This window comes from Metarhizium brunneum, chromosome 3, assembly GCF_013426205.1.
Source record: "Metarhizium brunneum chromosome 3, complete sequence".
In the NCBI taxonomy this organism is placed as follows: domain Eukaryota; kingdom Fungi; phylum Ascomycota; class Sordariomycetes; order Hypocreales; family Clavicipitaceae; genus Metarhizium; species Metarhizium brunneum.
This window is the reverse complement of record NC_089424.1, coordinates 4,096,613-4,117,454: the sequence shown is the minus strand read 5'-3', so window position 1 is coordinate 4,117,454 and position 20,842 is coordinate 4,096,613. Positions and strand designations below refer to the sequence as shown.

Genomic DNA, 20,842 nt, shown 5'->3' with positions numbered 1-20,842 from the left:
TGGGGACCAGCCAGCCACTAATGCAGGTGAAGACGATGACGGCAAAGCTTGCCAAAGCATCCCCTGTTGATGCAGAATGGCCACGGTTCAAACCCCGTTAGCCCGACTTGGAGAGTCACGGCGAGGCACCCATCAAATCCCGGGCTAGTATAAAACCTGCAGCTTCTTAAGGAATGATTTGCTGAACCGGAAGATGCCTCTGCGGCGGTTGTTAACAGGCATAAATACATCCCACCAGGCCCAGCGATCTGTGATTCCGTCACCGGAAGCATGGATATAAAGATGAGGGCGGCACAGCGTCCGTAAAAGTCCGGTGATTTTGCAGCTCATCACTGTCACGCAATGAAATTGCCCATTCATGAACGAATGATGCTTTCTACAAGTATCCTAGTGTACAACGCCAACCCTCTAGAATGAACCGCAGGGTCGTCTACGGCGTTCCGCGCACCCCGGCCACGCACTTACATGAGATCGAGAACCACCCGGCCTTGCAATTTCCCCTGGTCCATTTCCTCAAACACTCTTGTCAACTCGCTCATCTTCTCCACCCGTACGTGACTCTTGATGACGCCCCGGGCAGCAAAATCCAGTGTCTCGATTGCGTCCCGGCGATTCCCCACGGCCGAGCCGCAGATTGTGAACTGATTGGCAACCATGGCTCCAGGGCTGGCCGTGGCAATAGCAACGGCCGCATGCTCCGGCAAGCCCACGCACACCAAGGTGCCGTTGAAGCGCAAAAAGCCGAGAGCCTGGGCGTACGCTTCATTCGAGGCGGTGCAGGCAATGACGGCATGGGCGCCCAGGCCGCCGCACAGCTTCTTGACGTGCGCGGTGATTCCGGCGCCAGCGCCGTCGTCGTCCTTGCGGAACTGGGTAAAGTCGACAAAGTGCTCGGCGCCCGAAGAACGGACCAGGTCGGCTTTGCTCGCGTGGTCGACGCCGACGACGCGCAGGCCCATGCCGCGGCTGGCGAGCTGCACGGCGAGGTGACCCAGGCCGCCTCCCGCTCCGGTAACGACTACCCACTGGCCGGATCTTGCTTGGCTTCGCCGCAGGGCAGAGTAGACGGTCATGCCTCCGCAGAGCAGGGGAGCTGCCTGGGCCGAGTCCAGCCGCTCGGGAATACGGGTCACGTAGTCCGCCGGGCCTGTGACGTATTGCTGAAACGTTCCGGGCGTGTAGTATCCAGAGATTTTTTGGTTAAAGCAGAGGCCGTCTGAGCCGGCCTGGCATGGCTCTTGAACTTCTGGTTAGCTGGGGCATGAAAACAAGGACCAGACGGAACAGGCCGGCGCGAGGGACGAACCACAGTGACCACATGCGCTGGATATCCATTTGACGCCGACCCGATCTCCAACGGACAAGCCGGCGGATTCGGCTCCCGGGCCGAGCTTGACGACCTCGCCAACGCCTTCATGCCCGCCGACTTGTCCTGCCGGCGTGGGATGCGGCAATGTACTCCACTGTAGTGTCGTGCCTGTTAGTCAAGACCAGATGGGTGGTGGTTAGATGGGAAAGTCGGCTGTCCAAGTACGTACCGAGTTTGTCATGACCCCCAAGTCTGAATGGCACACGCCGGAATGGCTTCTAGAAGGAGAATGAGCATACTCGGTCTCTACGGAAACGAGGTCATTCGTACAGTCGAACGAGCACCTCACCTGGACCGGGGTCCGGCACTGCCAAGTCAACAACCTTGGTCGATATGGTGCCGGGCTCGTCGTACACCAGCGCCTTTTGAGTGGTGGGAATAGCCATTTTCAACAATGATGGTTACAATGATGCTTATTGCTGGGGTTTTAGCCAAGAAGCTGCTTGGGCGATTGTAGATCCAGATGTCGTCTATCAACTTATACGCCAGCCAGCCAGAGAACCCCGCTCAGCTTGCCGAGGTTATCATGAGGATGGACGACGCCAATGCAACTCTAAACGGCGCTTCAATCAAGCCGCCCGCGTCATTGTCTGCTCGGACAGCGCAAAATAAAAGTAGCCTGGTTCCTGCCAGAACTCCTGTCCAGTATTTCCTGAACCGGTTACGCCTTCACTCAGACTCGTGGACAGCCGAGGTGGACCTCACGCCACTGTTGTTTCATCTTGGCCTTGGACTCAGCAACCGAGTTTCTCTTTGGACAAGGCATCGAATCACAAATCACTCGAGGTATAAATTCAGTCAGGATCTTCCAGCACTCACAAACGTGTAGGGGATGGCGGTGACGGCAAGTCTTTCGGCCGAGCCGTTGACAGAGCCTATGCGTGGTTCAACTAATAGACCTCTCAAGTGACAAGTTCGCCAGTTTGCAAGTTACTATGTCTGACGAAATTAGAAAATGGCCAAGACGGCCCCCGGAACGCCCGGAATAGTATTTCTCACTACACATAGCAGACATCTTTGCCTTGAGAATCTGGGAATATAATCATGCCACAGCTCCTTTTGTTCCCTCACCAACGACCAGACGCCGCCGACTCCATTGATGAACAAGGGAACCATCCTTGCGCTCAACCTCCTCCCACAACTTGGCCGTCAAAAATTTATATATCCACTCACTCGCGCCGTGGAAGCTAATCCCATGGTCGCTGTCCGTAAAGGCAACCATCTGGAACTTGTCCGGCGAGACGCCCTTGGCCACCAGCAAATCCGCCAACACCGCCGCGTGCTGGTAGTGAACATTATCGTCGCCAGTGCCGTGCATCAGGGCAAATTTCCCCGCCACGTTTTTAAAGCCCTCCGCATTCCGTATAGCCGTCTTGTTGTAGCCATCTGCGTTGGTCGCCGGCGTCTTCATGTACCGCTCCGTGTACGCGGAATCATAGAACCGCCAGTCCGACACGGGAGCCGTGCTCAGCCCAAAGGTGAAGGCGCCCGAGTCCGCCTCAATCACCTTGGCGGCGAGGAAGCCGCCGAACGACCACCCCCAGATGCCTACCTTGTGCGGATTCAGGAATTCGTTGCGCGAGACGAGCTCCTGCGCCGCCCAAATCTGGTCTTGGGCTTCCAAGTTGCCGACGTACTTGACGACGGATGATCGGAAACGTCGACCCTTGTAGCCTGTGCCGCGGTTGTCGATGGTGTACACGACGTACTGGAGCTCGGGTTCAGATGCAATGTATGCTGACCAGTCGAGAGGTTGGAACCGCTTGGTGACGGATTGGGAGGTCGGGCCGCCGTACGGTGTGAATAGGACGGGGTATTTCTTGGTTGGGTCAAAATTGGGTGGTAGCTGCTGCTTTACATTCAAGGAGAAGCCGTCTGGGTGCTGGAGCTCGAAATAGGTGACGTTGGGAAGATTGTATTCACTGATTAATTTGTAGAATTCGTCGTTTGAAGTGAGCGTTCGCAGCGGTGCATCCGTGTTGTTGGAGGCGTATAATTCCTGATAGGGAACATCGGGCCCGTTATAAGACAGTATATAGTATTTGCCTTGGGGCGAGAAGGATGCGCTCCAGACGGCTGGTACAGTGTCATTGACAAGAGGAGTAATCTCTAGCGTGGTGTACGAAACACTGTAAATGTGTCTCTCTGTGCTGTGGTGTTTTGTTGACTCAAAGTAGATGAGTTTCCTGGATGTATCCACGGCCAAAATGGTGCTGACTTCCCAATCACCAGAGGTTAATTGCACAGGGTCGCCGCCGTTCACAGGGAAGAGGTAGATATGTGTCCAGCCCGAGTCGTCGGATAGGTCGATGTAGTAATTGTTGCCTGAATCTTGCGCCTCTCCCACGTAGGAGATGGCCATATGATTATCTAGCCATCCGTCTGTTCCATCGCGCTCTCTAACGGTCTTGCTGGCCATAGTTTGGACGTCGACTAGTACGTGTTTGTCCCGGTCCTGTACACGGTTAAATGCACGATAGATGAGCGCCGAATGCTTGTCGGTAACCCACTTGACCTCACCGACAATGGTGTTGTTCTTGGAAAAGGCATCAATTGGAACGTTGATAAGTTTTTTAGTCTCAACATCCACAATATTCAGCTCAACAGTCGGGTTTGTCGTTCCGGCTTTGGGATATCGCAGTTCCAGCTCCTGGGGATAAGACGGTGCCTTCTCCTGCCCTGCCATGTAGTAAGGAATGGTGAAGGTTCCCACGCCCGTGTCGTTGAAGCTCAAAAAAGCAATGAACTTGGCGTCGGGAGAGTACCAGAGGGCCAAACGATTCCCGAAAACATCTTCCTCATACACCCAGTCTGGCACACCGTTGAATATGTCGGCGCTTCCGTTGTCGGTGATTCGGTGGATTTGGCCATGTTCGTCGCGAAGGTATACGTCGTTGCCGCGCACGAAAGCAATCGTCTCTCCGACTGGAGCCATTGTTGCGTACTGGATATCACCGGCCTGGTCGTCAACAATGGGTGTGTTGTTGCCGGAGTTGACGTCGACTACAAAGTAGTCGGCCAAGTACGAGTGTCGGTATTGCTTTGTGAAATTGGCAGCAGCCAGGACAGCCTGGCGATCATGGCGGATCCAAAAGGCATGGAGGTTTTTGGGTTTACTCTTGGCGGGCAAAAACGTGGTTTCTTTCTCAGAAACAATGTCCACCAAGACCAGGTCGGAATTTTCATTGGTGGTGATGTACTGGCCGTCGTCAACGGAACTCACCCAGCGCACCGACATGCGGGATGGATTATGTCTGGCATAAGGCGTTGTCTCGTTGTAGGTTAGAAGACGATCACCGTTTCCAGTTGGCTGCTGGGGCTTTCGAGGTGGATTGATGGCTAGACCGACGACCGCAAGGAGCGGCAAAACGCCCACCAGCTTTCTGAAAGAGATGATACCCATGATGAAGTTATCAATTGCTACACAAGATATGGGAGCCTGGAAGTCTCGGGCGCCCAACTAGACCTTGCTCGGTAGCAGTTCTGCTGGATGAGCAATCGTCACGACTGAGCACACCGGACGGAGGAGGTATCAGGAACTGGTGGGAGGAGAGGGTGGCGTATTTGAACCAGACTCTTGTGGAATTCCGTGTTCTCGTTCTTTTGGCTGTTACGCAGCGAGCCGTTGCGTAATCCGAAATTGATTGGACTTGGCAGAGGTGTGACCTTCCGAAATTGGCAAGAGACAAGACTATTAATCTGATCAAGCAGGGATCTGTACACTATGCCATAAAATAAGCCCTGGCCTAATTTGAACAAGAACAGCGTTCCGACTTCCGCGGACCTCGATGCCAAGCTCTCCAGCATGTTATTGTTAACAAAGACGGAAGATGACGACATTTTTGCAAATTCGCGGGTAAAGCGACCCTCAGTGCTTCAGAGATCCCTGTCCTGCCAAGTTGCCAAGGCACCCCGATCCCACGAACTCAAGGCTTTCCTTTTCTCCAACGGCTCGAAAATTGACGCGGTAAACATCAGATGGTAGAGGTCCCACTGCAATTTCCTTTGTTTGACCTACTTCAACATTCCTACGAATGAGACGCTGTTCGGCGTATGCATTACCACACTGTCTAGCTTTCATTATCCGCACGGTCTTGATCACGGCTCTTTGCCATTGGTCGATTGCACTCAGCAACACTAACCTACCCCGTACATGTAGTCGCAGCCACTCTCGGACAGTTGTCTCATATTTTTGTTTCGCTCAAGTGCTCTCACTCTTCCATCACCTAAAGTAATTGACCAATAAACGATACAGCACATGCTAGCAGTTGCGTGTGAAAGTCGTGTGGTTCCAGTCTCAACTGCCAGAGGATATACAGCAAACGGAGAGTGAAGAAGGTTTTGGTCAGAGTATTACTCGCCCGCGTTCATCACACCGTTGGTCAGCTGGTTGCGAAGCATCATTTGCCGCCGCCCTGTTCGAGGGTACCAGAATAGTTCGGCCTGGATATTGATTTGCCATTGTAGAACTTGAAAGCCTCTGCATTTGCATTACTATATAGGGAAACCTGGTCACAGCAGGACAAAACCTATACGAGGCACAACTACTCTTCTTGCTCAAAGCCACTCGTCGACCCACTGCTCATTCAGTGCATCATCTCTGTTGATCCCAGAGCAAAACACAGACCCAACTTCATCACCAATGCCAATTAGATTCAAGTCGGGAATAGTCTCCCGAATTCCCGCATAGAGCACGGGGGGCATGCAGAAGCGGTTTCTAAGACACGCTGTTAGCTATAGCTGCAACAGAATTATTATATAGCGACATCTACACTTGCCTAAAAACGCCACAGCTTACCCCTGAACGGGAGAATCTTACGGAGGAGACCTTTCGGTCTCTTTTTTGACAGTTAGCTATGAACTTGCCTGTTTGATAAGTCTATCTGCCTACAGTGTTTGTGGAACAGGCCAGCAGCGGTTGATCGACGGGATCGTGTAATGGTGGCCGGCAAAGTGGACGTGCTCGTAAAGTGTAACCTAGAAATAACATGAAATTAATCTCATCGATCAATTAGGTAGAGGGTATTTACGTACCCCAGTATCTTCTGCAGCCTCGAACGGGAACGCAGAGACGACCGTCGCCACTACGGCGGTAAGCAGAGCCCAAAAATGCATGGTGAAAGATGTTCTAGGCGTGTTTTCAAGGTTGGAACTAGATGCAAGTTGATGAAGGGTGAAATTACAACCTCTATCGGGCGACAAGGCCTGTATTTATATTTCTGTAGGGCCGCAGTAATTTGTCTCTGTTTATCATTCTCTTACCAGACCCTACGTTTGTTCCACTACACTGTTGACTGTAGCAACCGTGTAACCCGTTTCCCGCTTTGGATTTGATGCATCTCGGCCCGGATATTCGGGAAACTCAGCGCCAGAAGTCAAGACTTGTGCCACGCACCACTTTTTAAGGCTCGAATTCGCACCCAGCCAAAAAAGCACTTTCCACCGCGACAGGCACATTGAATTTACCAGCGTTTACCTTGGACGTCTGTGTAACCGAAATGATTTGTTTGCTTCCATGACAACTTGAAGGCGTAGTGGAGGCTGAAGGTTTATTTGCTAAGCCGTTTCAAGGCGCTCAGCCAGCCACAGTTCCCAAGCCCTGCCCATCGTTCCACAAACAGGTTATTGATACGTTTTCTAGCCTTCTTGATGAGCAAAGCAATTCAAAGCTGGTATTTATTTGTAATTGCGAAAAGCTTTTTACGCAACGTAGGGTAGATATTCGGGCTTGACAGACTCGGGAACCAAGCACAATGACTACGGCAGATGCAAACTACCAGTCTTTATGGTCTCAGTAGGATGTATAGCCTGTGACCGGACCAAGCTACAATGCCGCCGGGCCTTGGGCTGGTGTCTTTGACTGAGATGCATGATTCAATCTGCTGGTCAACAGCGCAGTTCTCATGTGCAAATTTCTGTTGCATCCACGCTTCGGAGTCTTAAATTCTCGGTCGGGGTACTTCCTCTTGCCGTGTTCAAATAATAAACATCCCAGCCATTTTTTGGGATTGCTCTTCCGAAGGGATAAACCTAGCCGTGTCTCAGATATCGCAATAGGATTGGCTGACCAAGCTGACCTGACGCCATATTTTTCATTGGCAGTCATGATCTGCAGCGCAGGAGTTTATTGACGAAATCGAGCCTACCAGACCTATTCCGCTTTATGCGGGGACAGTAAACTTTTACTTTTAACAGTAAGCGAGGCTCTCATTTAAACATTGGCTTTCTTGTTACGTTTCCGTTGGTCCGCTCAACTGTTGGCGAATCCGCTTCTTTGAGTTGGCAGGCAAGGCTGGCAGCCACTTCGATTCAAGGTTGGGAATGGAAAAGCCACTCCGACCATGTGATTTTCCGGCCGTTTCAAAGTCTTGAATAGCCCGGCGTCATACCTGGTCGACGGGCAAAGTGGCAGTTTTAAACTCCATATAGAGCCATTATCGGATCTGTCACCTAAAGAAACTTTGATGGCATAACTTTCGCCAATGCGCCAGGAAGCCAATTTCGTCAGCCCCTCAAAGAGGCTATCGCGCCAGGTAGGCACAGTTAATGCCACGCCACAAGAAGAACCATCCAGTTGCCCACAGGGGCTACCAAGCCTTACCAAAGTCAATTGCGCGCCCAAGGCGAAGTTTATAAATTCCAACGCCTTTGTGGCAAAGAGGACTCTCTCATTGTCTACGTCCAGCGCGCTGAGCGGAATCGGCCCAGTAACGTCAATTATGAGCCGGATTAACTATTCCGTCTCAGCCTCCTCTCTGCCATTGTGAATCTAGGCTAATACCAATTTTAACACAAACGAGAGCGGAGAAAGGGTTGCATTGACACCATCCGCTGTGCTTGGTCAGCTGGTGAGTTTCCTGTTTGGAGACAGTACATGTTTGCTGGCCAAGGCAATCAGCGAGTTGGTTGGTGTGATTACGGCAAGTATTTTGCCAGCACTATTGATTCGTCGAGCCGCACTCATTCATGCGCAAGTACTACTAACTACGTAAGAAATCCCATCACTGAGGCCGGTTGACACGTTTTAAGGAACTGTTACACGGAAAAGGCCCAAGATCGTGAAGCCCAACAAAGGGACTTCGCCAATGCAGGACTTATTAGTTACACAGCTTAAATACGCGCCCGGGTAAGGGCCCTAGGCCCGGGCGTTCCGTTTATGTATATAAGGCGGTCACCTTTCTCTTCTTCTCTCGTAGCAACTCAAGACCATAGAGACCCCTCGAGATTGTTATTGAATTGAGCCCTTTTTGCTCCAAGGCTTCCGTATTGAACCCTTGTCACAGGAACGGCGTAGCATGTACCCACTGATGCTTATTCGTTTCATGCTATTGTGTCTTTAATTCCCATCCACCGGAGAATCGGCTGCGGTAGGATTTCGACTCGACAAGTTAGAAGTTGAAGTGATCAAGGAGATTGCTCTCAGACGTCGGCTTGATACAGTTGACCGTCTCATACGCAGAGGCATCACGTTGCCAAGCACGGGCTGCTTGTGTTTGGAGCAATGCACACATACCAGGCGCCCAATAGTATATATGTATGCTGAGTTGTTCCTAGAGTTCCGAAAATAGCTTATAGCAGGCTAAATAAAACCTACAGTGATGCCCAATTGTACATGCGTGTTTCTCCACATGAACAAGTCGAAGCGCAGCAGAGACTTAGGTCCATCTTAACCATTGAAATAGTCGTTACGCGTGTTTGTGCCTATTGCTTATGTTTTTGCAGCCTTAAACAAGGGCGCTGGAGATGTGCAGGGAATAGCAGTGGAGGTTACTGCTTATTTGGGAAAGATGTGCGCGTTTTTCTCATTAGGTCTTATGCCAGCATGTTCGTTAGGCTTGCGGCTGAGGCGGCTGAATATGTTGCCCTTCTAGGATGAACCAATCGTTCTCAGAGATGAGGAAGAGCAGGGCCTCTTATGGTGACATTTACAGGGTTCTTGTATTCTTCAGCCAAGTATAGCATCTAATTTTAGATTTCAAGGTATATGCTTGGTGAAAGCGGCGTATTTAAGCTCGTCAACTCCACGATGCCCTTCTCCTCCATCTTCACTCGCGAAAGAGAAGCACGAGCTACCTGAAACGTCTCAAGCACCTTTACATCTATATTGGCCTCAAAAAAACGAATCTCAGAATGAAGGTCTCTTGTCTTTTCGCCGTTTTCGCTACCGCACTGGCCGCTGGTGCCGTAGCCGTGCCGGATTCCACACTCGACGAGCGAGCCACCGTCAAATTCAACGCGGCCGAGGCTGCTGCCCTCAGGGCCCAAACACAAAGCACAATCAGCCAGCTCCGGAACCTTCAGAGAAGCTACGATAGCCGTGTCAGATCCACCGTCGACGGCTGGAGCGGCTCCGCCCGCGCCGCGATCCAGCAGGATGTGCAATCGTTCGATACGGCGATTGCCAAGGCAAACCAGGAACTTGAGCAAATTGTTGCTACGCTGAACAGGCTCCTCTAAACTTGGAATATCGAGGGGATCGCCGAGGCCGTAAATTACCTGGGTTGGGACTGAGCGTGAATTGCGGCATTTGGGCAGTCGGGCAACCTGCATGTTGGCTCTAGGGTGTGGACAAACGCTCCAGCGTATTTACCTGCATGTAGTATTCAATTCAACCGTGTATATTTTCCTTTGAATGCCCCCGATGTTAAAGCTTCTGATATAATTACTCACACGTTCGGCAAAGTCGCCGAGCAGCTGAGGGAGTTCAAAGCGGAGATCCTGCCAATGGTATCAAATACCATGTCTTACAGAGATGCCCCCGTCTTTCGGACTGACCCCGTACGACTTGACATGATCAAGACAGAATCACCAATGCTCCGAAAGTGTCTTTGTTCTGCGTAACATCCGGGAAGAAAAGGTGAGTCGCACGCCCCAGTTCCGCCACTATCGCACACATCACGCTCGACGACTCTATCCAGCCTGTCACGACTCGGCAGTCATAGTGCAGCATGAGAACTGGTTTCCTCGGCGCCACGGCGCGCCGATTTCGCGGCTGCGTGTTGCACATCAATTATCCCCAACACCAGCATCGGCATCCGCGTTCGTCCGTGGGGGTCGTTCGGTTGCCGGTGGGGGTAAAAGCAGAGGCCGCGCCTTCCTTGACTGACCTTGACTTATTGACAGCACATGACATTAGGCGGCGTGGCGTCTCCTGATGTTTCCCGAATATCAACATTGAATCCTTCACTTTGCATGCCCCGACATCAACCGTGAACACCAGTCGACGTCTCGGCGGCTTCTCACAACCATGGCCGAGCCCTACAACACGCCTGTACCGGGCTCAACACCCCGCTCGGGATCGCCTGTCCCCCATCCGCTTCGCCACCCGACGCTGCTCAGCACCGCTGCAACATGCACACCCAAGCCGCGGGTCCTGCATCTCGGCGACCCGATTCGCTTCAATCCAGATACACACGACGTCTTGTCATCGCAGTATGAAGTCGTTCGGCCGTCGGCGGCAGAGCGCGAGCGAGCGCCCTTTATCCAGAACCTGAGAGACGGGAAATGGGGCAGCTTCCAGGCCATTTTCCGGCCGTTTTGGCGGACAGGCGGTGAGATGGGCCAGTGGGACGGGGAGTTGATCGCCCTGCTGCCGGAGAGCGTGAGGGTATTTGCGAGCGCGGGCACGGGATATGACTGGGTCGACACCAAGTTGTTGGGCGAACGAGGCGAGTGGCATCTGCATGCATGCATGTACACGAGGGGGAGCGCTGCTGACGCTTCGCAGGCATCGTCTACTGCAATGGAGGAACGGCCTCGGCCGACGCAGTGGCCGACTTGGCCGTCGCCATGATCATCTCCACGTTCCGCTATATACCCTGGTGCATGGCGGCCGCGACGGCCGCTTCGCCGTCTGCGTTCGCAGACTGCCACCTCGACTCACCCGCCCAATGCCATAACCTGCGAGACCGCATTCTTGGCGTCGTCGGCCTGGGAAATATCGGCCAGCGCGTAGCTACGAGGTGCCGCCTCGGATTCGCCATGGAGATTCACTACTTTGACATTGAGCGCAAGTCTGCCACGGTCGAGGGCGCCGTCTCCGCCAGGTTTCACGAGTCGTTGGAGTCGTTGCTCGAAACTGCTGACTGTGTCGTATTGTGCACACCTGTTGGATTCGGTGGCGAGACAATGATTAATGCGTCCACGTTGAAGCATTTCCGCCAAGGTGGGAGATTTGTCAATGTCTCAAGAGGCGCGTTGGTCAACGAAGATGACTTGGTGGCCGCGCTGGAGTCGCAGCGGCTCAGCTCCGTAGCGTTGGACGTGCATGCCAATGAACCACATGTTCACGAGGGACTGAAGAAGCTTGCCGCAGAGGGCAGAGCGATGCTGACCTGCCACAATGGCGGCGGAACGGTAGAGACGCATGCGGCATTCGAGGAGTTGAGTATGCGCAACGTCTTGGCCGTCTTGGGTGGCGGTCCGGCCTTGTCTGCTGTTAATTTGGGCCACTTGAAGAGATGAATCAAATGACTTCTATACAAGTACAATATGGTACATTGCTAGTATATAATACAACCCGCTCCAACTCCTCGCAAACCCATTACGTTCATCATGTCCAACGTCCAGTCATTGAATCAATCAGTCTCCAGCCTTGGGCTTCTTTCTTACCAATCCAGATGTTAAAAGATTAACTTGAGGCGCGTCATCCTCCGCCTTGGCCTTCTTCTTTACGAGCCCTGCTCCAAGAACATTTACTGCCCCCCCGTCCGTTGTATCTGCCCTCTTCCTCTTAACTAGCCCCGATAGATCTCCTGCCTCGCCCTCACCGTCCCCTGCAGCAAGAGTTGGCGGATCCTGCGCGCCCACTACTGTCTGTCCCCAGTCACTACCAAAACCAACCTCACTCGTCCATCGCCGAGAGCTAGCGACTGCCTTGTCTGCGGTGGAAAAGTCCAAACGCAGCATCATTTCTACAGCGCGCTTGTACGAGGATTCATTGATGATGCGGGATCCCCGGCCTTGGACAGGCCAGTAGTAATACGGGCTTCGAATCGGCGTCTTGAGGAGATAATTTCTTTGTCCCGTCTTGGCCCGTGGCTGGCGGGGTTGGATGGGTCCTTTCAACTTGGACTTTTTCCGTTGTGATTTGCTTCTCGCATACTTTTCGAATTTATTTGCCCTGGGAGGGAAAGGTCTACCAAGATTGGGGAACGGCGCCCGAGGCATTGCGGACGAGGGCTCGCCCTGTACGGCCCCGGCGGGCGCTTCGTTGTCAAAGACGACCCAGATGAAGCCCGTCATCCTACCGCTCGAGCATTCCTGTCTAAAGGCCATCATGTCCCAAAAGACGTCTAGCGTCTTGACCGTCTTCCAGCTGCCGGCGGCCTTCATGGCGCCGGATTGCCCGGCCTCTTCGTCTAGTTCGTCGCGGAAGCGGGACTTGGGGTCATCTGGAAACCGGGGGATGAGGCACCGCGGCGGGACCCAGTCGTATTCTCGGGTGTAATGGGATATTCGTTCGAGGGGGTGCGTGAGGGCCCATGATGATGCGGCCGCTGCGGTGCGAGGGACAAAGGCTCGCGTCTCGTGGGTGTCTAGGCCGGGAATGATCAGGTAGCCTTTTGCATTCTTCCACGTGGTGCCTTTGTCTGGGGGAGATGTGATGAGCGGATCGAGCACGCGGCACCACCACCTCACTAGTGCCCGGTCGTCGAGTACGTGCTTGGCTCCGTGGTCGATGCTCCCTGGGAAAAGGTATTGGCCTTGCGATCTTGCGAAGAGGCTGACGATGAAGGGAATGCCTTGACGTCTCCGCGCACCGACGAGGTGCTCGATGAATGTGGCGCACACTCCGCGGATGGGACTCGGTGTTCCCTTGGGCAGGTTCAACAAGGGCAGGTAGCCGGTGGAATCGGCTTTGGAAACAAACAGCGTCGTTGAATGGGCAGTTGTGTAGATGAAGATCTCGATGCCAAACACGATGACCTGTTTGTTGGGCTCTGTACCGTTTTGTGACGGCTCGCCACTATGCGGGATGTCGATTGACACGGTGAGGAAGTGGTTCTCGCAGTAGGTTCGATCGGGTCGTCGGTTGGGCGGTGCAGAGTAGATGGCATCCGTCTTCCATGGGGGTGTTGAGACGTGGTGGACAACGAAGGGTATGTCCTTGGGAAGCACGGGGCGTAGACGGTTTATTAGGCTGGTGTCGCCGCCGGCTGGGTCTATTAGAGTCGTCATATTTGGAAACCGCAATGGCCTGGCGGTGGGAGCACATGCAGAATTGGCTGGTTGATGGCTGGGTTGGAAGACGCGGAGCGCGTTTGGATGTGACGAAAGTCTCGAGGTGGAGACATCTGCGGTGCACAGACCATGTGTTTCAATCAAGTCAATTGCACCACTAGGCCTGACATTCTGGGCCGTTTAGCGGGGCGCGGCACATCAAATGATTCCAGATGTCCACATGTGCAGGGAGACGCCGTCAACGTTATAACGGCCAGGCGCTAGAATGCGGGGAATGGGGCCCTAACAGATGTCTGGTCAGTCTGGTCAATTTTCTATCGAGGCGTAGGGTTAGGGTTAGATGTTCATGTTCACTGGCAGCAGATCCGACCATGGTCAAACACCCTGGTATGGAAGCGTATGCCCGAAAGCTTTCGCAAAGATTGGCACTTGGTAATCTACTCGTGACTATTGTCCCAACTTCAAATGTACAAAATGGCACTGCTTTAAAGTCTGCGATTGTGGGCATGGGACTGAACCATACTCTTCAACTCAACTCATAGCATCACCTCTCATTACTCAGTATGAAAGCGTGACCAGTCGTCGAGCGCTTCACTGTATTCCAACGCCCAAGCTTTCACTCCGCCAAACCATATCAGCGGTTCCTGTCTCTTGCCAGGGATATTCGACCCAACCCACCAGGAGGGCCATTTGCTACAAAGTGAAAGATCAAAGGTGGATCGCAGTTTTCGGTACCAATCGTCTGCTTCTAATTCGGTGGGCTCTACACTTGCAATGTTGTCCTTTTCCATCTTGTCCAATAACTTGTCAATCCACTCCACTTGCAATTCAACAAAGGGTGGCGCCGTCGTCAGTGAAGTTGGTGCTTGCGGGCCGTACAAAATAAAGGCGTTGGGCATGCCGGGGACCATCATACCAAGGCTTGTGCGAACGCCGTTTGCCCACTTCTCTTGTAGCGTCTGGCCATGCTTGTCGGTAATATTCATGTCGTATAAGCTCCCGGTGAGAGAATCGTACCCCGTAGCCATAATGACAACATCAAGCTCGTGCAACGTTTTGCTTGCAGCCTCTTCGATATCTGACGTAACTATGCCGTTGGCAGCGAACTCTTTGATTGGGGTTTTGAGAAGGTTGACGAGGGTGACATTCGATCCATCCATGAGCTCGTAGTAGTTCTCCTCGGTCAGCCATCTCTTCGTGCCCGGGGGCTGCACCATCCGCAAGGGGGCCAAGATGTTCTTCTTGACTTCATCCGCCATTCTGATCCGAGTCTTGTCCACCCAAAAGTCATAGAAAGCCCTGTTCGCCCCCACGTCTGTCGTCACATCAACGTAGTTGCATGCAAAGATGCCTACGCCGCCATGCTTCCACAACTTTTCCATAAGGGCTTGATTCTGGGCTGGCGATTCATCATGGAGAGACTTGGGGTACGGAATGTAGGGATACCCTGCTTCGTCGCCGTATTTGCTTCTGGTGGGGTTGGCTTCGTGTTGCGTCTTGAGTTCTTTGTGCTCTGCTTCCGTGATTCGACGATTCTTCAGGGGAACTGCCACCGGGGGCGTTCGAACAAAAACTGTGACATCATGTCCTTGGCCAGCCAGTTGCTCAAATACTTGTACACCTGATGCACCTTGGCCGATGACTCCAATCCTCTTTCCATCCAAGTCGAGCTGCTCTGGCCAAGACGACGGCTGAATTATCCGCCCCTGGAAAGTGTTCAAGTTGGGAAACTCGGGAACGTGGGCTTTGATGGTTGTTCCGACTGCGAAAATAACAAACCTCGCAGTGGCAGTTAATCCTTTGTTTGTGGTGAGCCGCCATTGTTTGGTTTTGTCGTCGTAGTTGGCTCCTGTAACCCTTTGATTGAAAATGGAGTCTTCTCGAAGGTTCCATCTTTCATCAATATGATTAAAGTAGTTGCGTAGATCGTCCCCCGTTGGATAGAAGTCGTTGAAAGAAAAGTCCCGGAATATCTCTGGACTCGTAAGCTGGTAGGATGGTACTTCGCAATCGACTCGAACTCCAGGATACCGATTCAAATTCCAAACCCCACCGAAATCACCCTGTGCCTCGATTATCTTGGCAGAAAAGCCCCGGATCCTCATGTGATGCAGGGATAGGCATCCTGAAAACCCGGCACCGACAATGACAACGTCTGCCGTGATGTCTCTCATTGTGGAAATGGGCGGTGGGTGAATGGAAAAGCACTCCTAGAAACATACAATCTCCTTGAACCTCCGTTCCATTACCGTCTACTTATATTCCGAAGAACCAGATAAACCCCGCGTTTTCAGATGTTGTACCACTGCTGAGCTTGATCACCTGGTGCAGTCGGTGTGTAGTATCGTGTTGTACGAGTCATCCAATACAATCATCTGTGAAGCGATAGACCGACGCATAGCGACTCCCTCTTGCATTAGCGTGTAAGTCTGCATGATCGCATACTTGTACCTATTGTAACTGCATATCTGTCTTATTCGCCGTCCGCGTCTGGCTTACCCGTCCTCTCCCACCGGCGGCATGCTATTTGCAAATAATTTAAAGCGAGTCGTGGTTGGTACCGAGTAGCCGGTCGAAGTGGGCGCGATAAAAGGGTCGATACCAGATAGTTCAGCTACAAGGGTACCAGACTTGAAACAGGTATGTATGTCTAAAGCACCAGAATGCATCAATGCATCACTTTATTCCCGTGGGGCACGTTTATGCGCTGCCGGAAAAACTATCAAAGCACTTGAGCCTTAATGTTGTCCGGGTTCCCTCTTAAACAGCCCAAGCCCAGACACTCTATACACATCCACTTACACATACGCATGCACAACAACCCTACTTCACCAACTAGCGACACGCCCGAGACGGTGCTGTCTATTCTTTGCAGCGAGCCCTGGCGCTGGGACTCGTTCGCTTCCAGCGAAATTGCCTTTAATCAAGACGGGGCCGGAAAGGTTATTCCAATCGTCCATTTCTTTTTATTCCCGCCCCATTTACTCTGATCTGCTACTAACCGTCATTTTCAGCTAACATGCCGTGCCGAGTTCAACGCTGTGACAAGGGCTCGGAAGGAGGGCTTGGAGCAATTTAGCTCAATTCAACTAATAACAGTCTTTGGTATCAAAGGTCCTTGGTTTTCCTCAAGGCCTTGAGGGACCAAAGGTGTCTATAAATACAAGAAGTCGGTGAGGGACTTTGCCCTAGTCCCGTGACTGTAGCCCTCGTGTAACCTTTGATATTGGGCTATTTCCGTGCAACACCAGCTTCCCCTCCCCCTAGCTTGCCCTCAAGCCGTTATTCGGGTCGGGATATCGATATTAACGATGTTGATGATATTAAAAGTGACGGCGACGGTGACGGTGACGATATTAACGATGGCGGTGACGATGACGATGATGTTGATGTCGATAACGGTGACATTCAGGACCTTTCGGCCTGGGCCTTTGTCTTTCAACGGCGCCGCCTTTTTTCAGGACAGGGATTTTATCATCGGTTACATTCTTTATGTCCTAAAAAGGCCCTATAGGATGGAAGGGTTTTTCCTTTGATAGAAGACTGTTATTTGTGACAAGGGTTTAATATGGGAGGCTTAAAGCAAAAGGGCTTAATTTAATAATAATCTCAACGAGTCTATAAGGTCTTGAGTTGGCACACAAGAGGAAGAGAAGGGTAACCGCCTCATATACATGAAAGGAACACCTAGGCCTAGGGTCCTTACACGGGCACGTGTTTTAGCTGTGTAAGTAATAAGTCCTGTATCGGCGAAGCCCCTTTATTGGGCTTCACGATCTGTTTGGCCCCTTCCGTGTAATAAACGCATAGATTGCCGCCGAGATTGAGTGGAAGGCACGGCATGCCGAGTCTCTACAAGAACAAATCAATCAATATGGGCCAACATGACTCTTGCCTCGTTGATCAGATTGAAATGGAGCTGACGCCTACAAAACGCCGCCCTGGAGGCGCCGACATGTCCGGACACAAAATCAATGAAGACGCTCTGAAAGAGGGAGCCTACCTACCAAAACCGTATACACTTTGCCTTGAAAAGGGCGAGTTTCACGCACATTCGTATGTGCCAGAACAAGGACAGTCGCCATGGCAGACGCCGAAATTCCAACTTCGTCTGACTTTTGATCCATCGCCCTATCCCCCCGCAGCAAGAATGGGTGCTGTGACAAGGGCAAGTGATGTTGGGCTTGGAACAATGTTCGATATTCAGCTAATAATTCGCTTTGATATCAAAGATCCTTGGTTTTTCTCAAGGCCTTAAAGGGCGGATGACCCTTATTTATATCAAGAGGCGGTCAAAGGGCTGTCCTAGGTGCCTGAGGCCTCTGTTAGGTCTCAAGCCCTTGTGTAACTATCGTCATGTTCAAGGTACGGCCCGTGCCTTCATGGCAACGTGACATCCGTGTAACAGGTGCGGCCGCACCGGGGACCGGATTCCATGAAGTTTTGGGAATGGACGCAGTTTTGTAGCAGACACATTGGCTTCTATTAGACTTGACTTGGTGAGCTTTGAATTTGGGGGGCACTTTTGTCTTGGGTTATTTGTCTACAGCAGATATATATATATATATATATATATATACAAGTCCCTGGTGTTGCAATATTCACAACTCGATACCACGTGCAACGCCATGTGTAAACCCGTAATAGGGAGAAACACCATGCATAGATGTCGTGGCTACCAACGCTCCTCCTTTCCCCGCCCTTATTGGAGATGGACTGGAATTGACCTTTATGCATACCCCCATTGCGGTACTGCATTAGCCCTTTGACGACCGAACACCTGGCCTTGCAATTTGAACCATCATGACCCAGCAGCACAACATAATTGATAACAATCTACTTCAAACATACACATTCTTTTCAGTCTTGGGATGCCAACAGGGCCGAATGTTTTCTCAAAGAACTGCTACACGCAACTAACTTCACTATTTGTCACCACCGGATAGTTTCAAGGCCTCAAGCTCCTGAGACGATTCACAAACCACCTGGCTCTGCCTTAGCGACTTGACCTATATCTGCTCCTAAGCCTCCTAGTTGCCGCCTGCCTTGGCTCCATTTCCTACCTCCTGCTGGGCCTGCTTAAAAGCCTCCTCCAGCGAGTCCCTGATGGCCTGTTGCGCAACGAGAGCCAAGGCCGCGACCCTCCATCGCTTCACCTCGGGTATCTCGTCCTGGCCTTGTCCCCGTTTCCGCGCGAGAACCGGGATCTGGACATTGCCAATCGGCGTGGGCGGGTGCAGCGTTTCTGCTGCCACGGTGATGGCATCGTTGGTGACCTCGGGCAACACCTCCTGGAGCACCGCCGCCACCTCGGCGTCGGAGACTTGAAGGGACACTGGCGCCGAGAACATGGTGATGCCACCGACGGTAAATGAACCGCCTGTGGCACCAGCCTCGGCCGCGAGGGTCAAGCCGGTTGCGCCAACGAGGGTCACTACTGTCGCTCCGATGCCTCCCAATACCTTGCCCACCCAGCTGTTGCCGTTGGTCGTCGCCACCTGGTCGGCTACCTTTTTTCTCTCCTCGATGACCTTTTCCCCATTCGCCTTGCCTTGTTCCTTGGTGTTGCCGTCCTTGTCTTGTTCTTTTTCCTTGTTGCCATTGCTCTTGTCTTGTTCCTTGTTGTCATTGCTCTTGTCTTGTCCCTTGTTGCTTTTATCCTTGTTTTTATCCTTGTCCTTGTCCTGATCCTTATCCTTGTCTTGCATATCCTTTTCACCGGGGTTTGCCTCGGCATTGGGCCGCAGCTTTTCGAGCTGCGCGTCCACCTGGCTCTGAATTTCTGCCAGCTTGGCCGCACTCTTTTCCAGAACCGAGACTTCCAAAGCGATAGCCTCTCCCTCTAGTTCATTAAGGTCCGCAACGTCAATCGCGTTGATATCCCCCAGATACAGGGGGGACTTGAGCTCGTTCGACTTCAATGCCGTCTTGGCGTCTAGATCGTTCTGAACCTTGGCGACCACTTTTCTGATCTTTTCGCCGAGGCTCTCTGCCTCGCTCAGGACCTCATTGGGGCTTGCTGGCGTTTTCGCAACCTCGTCAAACTTGGCTTTGTACCCCTCTACGAGCTTTTCGTCTACTTTCAAAGCTACTGACTTGAAGTTTGCTCTCACCTGGTTGAAGAGCTCAAAAAAGTCCCTGTTCTGATAGATGGTCATCCATTCATTATTCTTGAGAGTATGCTCCACGACCTGCTGAGCAATGTCTTGCAGGCCTTTAAGAGCAGCCTTGGCTTTTGTGCTGGCAGCTTCCGCGGCTTGGACGGACGCAGCCGCCTCGGCCTCTGCAACGGCGGCTTCGGAATCCTTGAGAAATTTCTCTGCCGGCTCCTTGACTCGATGAACCTCAATTTCACCCTGCTCATACTTCTCTCCATGTACGTTGGTCCAGGAGTTGTAGTCAACTTTGTGGTTAGGCAGGTTTGGTTTCTTTTTTTTGTTAGGCTCCTGGCAGTTGACTTGAAGACTCAAGCCTCCACCTTTCTGGTTGAGCAAATCATTGGGAATCATCATTTGGAGCGTTTGTTTTCCCGGGTTGTCGACAATAGACATTCTTATGGTCTTAGTAGGGTCCAACTTGAGGGTGTCTTTGACATAGGCGTCGGCCTTAAAAACGTTGGCTGCCTCATCCCCCCACCAGTGTGACCTAGGAACCCAGGCTTTATCCAACTTGTTAAACGCGTCAATGTCGGCCAAGATAACACAGTACCTATGAAGCAGTACCATGGTTAGGACATGCTAGCAGGGCAAAAAGGGAGGTAATCAGAAAAAGCACCAACGTATGACCTGGATCTCCTTCCCATGCACCCTGATCATCAGAGGCATACACGCCCTTGCCGATTTGACCACCACCCCTGTTATTGCTGGGCGTGAGTGTATCCCCCGCGTCTTTGTATATCTGGGCTTGGTCCTACAATGAAGCAATGTTAAAACCTAATATCACAGTATAATGTAGTGTTTAGAAATTACTTAGAAATTACATACGGGATGCACACGCCTATAGCCAATTATTTCCTGAGTTCGCTTCTGCAGGTGGATAGCCTCACGAGGCTCGGATAGAACGAGCGTCTCGGCCTTTGCGTCTGTGCCGGTAGGAAAACTGAGGCCGTTCCCAATGAGGGTCAAGGCAATGAGTGATGAAAAAATCTTGTGAATGGCCATGATACCGCGAGTGACTAGCCCTTGGATTCAAATTCAGAGATGAAGAAAGACGGGAAAACTTGGTACCAAGAAATGAGGGATGGTACACCAAAGTGGGATGACTTGAATTGGGCTAACGGCCCTCAGCGAC

At 52.0% G+C, this 20,842-nt stretch overlaps 8 protein-coding genes across 8 annotated transcripts; 1 reads left to right on the top strand and 7 right to left on the bottom strand.

Annotated features, from left to right (window-relative positions):
• Positions 1 to 461: 461 nt before the first annotated feature.
• Positions 462 to 1,755, bottom strand: alcB_1 (Alcohol dehydrogenase 2; the record flags this gene model as incomplete). The annotated part of the gene is made up of 4 exons (XM_066130790.1): positions 462 to 1,237; positions 1,307 to 1,463; positions 1,539 to 1,587; positions 1,640 to 1,755. 4 exons carry the CDS (start codon positions 1,753 to 1,755, stop codon positions 462 to 464), a joined length of 1,098 nt encoding a protein of 365 aa, XP_065986843.1.
• Positions 1,756 to 2,411: 656 nt separating this feature from the next.
• On the bottom strand, positions 2,412 to 4,772 carry G6M90_00g065010 (uncharacterized protein; the record flags this gene model as incomplete). The annotated part of the gene is made up of 1 exon (XM_014684557.1): positions 2,412 to 4,772. One exon carries the CDS (start codon positions 4,770 to 4,772, stop codon positions 2,412 to 2,414), a length of 2,361 nt encoding a protein of 786 aa, XP_014540043.1.
• Positions 4,773 to 5,926: 1,154 nt separating this feature from the next.
• Positions 5,927 to 6,484, bottom strand: G6M90_00g065000 (uncharacterized protein; the record flags this gene model as incomplete). Its single annotated transcript, XM_066130789.1, has 3 exons — positions 5,927 to 6,086; positions 6,261 to 6,346; positions 6,404 to 6,484. 3 exons carry the CDS (start codon positions 6,482 to 6,484, stop codon positions 5,927 to 5,929), a joined length of 327 nt encoding a protein of 108 aa, XP_065986833.1.
• A 2,853-nt stretch (positions 6,485 to 9,337) lies between these two features.
• Positions 9,338 to 9,919, bottom strand: G6M90_00g064990 (uncharacterized protein; the record flags this gene model as incomplete). Its single annotated transcript, XM_014684558.1, has 1 exon — positions 9,338 to 9,919. One exon carries the CDS (start codon positions 9,917 to 9,919, stop codon positions 9,338 to 9,340), a length of 582 nt encoding a protein of 193 aa, XP_014540044.1.
• A 697-nt stretch (positions 9,920 to 10,616) lies between these two features.
• Positions 10,617 to 11,833, top strand: CtBP (C-terminal-binding protein; the record flags this gene model as incomplete). Its single annotated transcript, XM_066130788.1, has 2 exons — positions 10,617 to 11,037; positions 11,097 to 11,833. 2 exons carry the CDS (start codon positions 10,617 to 10,619, stop codon positions 11,831 to 11,833), a joined length of 1,158 nt encoding a protein of 385 aa, XP_065986840.1.
• A 117-nt stretch (positions 11,834 to 11,950) lies between these two features.
• rtt109 (Histone acetyltransferase rtt109) lies at positions 11,951 to 13,549 on the bottom strand (the record flags this gene model as incomplete). Its single annotated transcript, XM_014684560.1, has 1 exon — positions 11,951 to 13,549. One exon carries the CDS (start codon positions 13,547 to 13,549, stop codon positions 11,951 to 11,953), a length of 1,599 nt encoding a protein of 532 aa, XP_014540046.1.
• Positions 13,550 to 14,106: 557 nt separating this feature from the next.
• On the bottom strand, positions 14,107 to 15,726 carry BVMO (Baeyer-Villiger monooxygenase; the record flags this gene model as incomplete). Its single annotated transcript, XM_014684561.1, has 1 exon — positions 14,107 to 15,726. The coding sequence occupies one exon, from the start codon at positions 15,724 to 15,726 to the stop codon at positions 14,107 to 14,109; it is 1,620 nt and encodes a 539-aa protein (XP_014540047.1).
• A 2,856-nt stretch (positions 15,727 to 18,582) lies between these two features.
• Positions 18,583 to 20,712, bottom strand: G6M90_00g064950 (uncharacterized protein; the record flags this gene model as incomplete). Its single annotated transcript, XM_014684562.1, has 3 exons — positions 18,583 to 20,260; positions 20,331 to 20,461; positions 20,536 to 20,712. The coding sequence occupies 3 exons, from the start codon at positions 20,710 to 20,712 to the stop codon at positions 18,583 to 18,585; spliced, it is 1,986 nt and encodes a 661-aa protein (XP_014540048.1).
• Between the last annotated feature and the right edge of the window lie 130 nt (positions 20,713 to 20,842).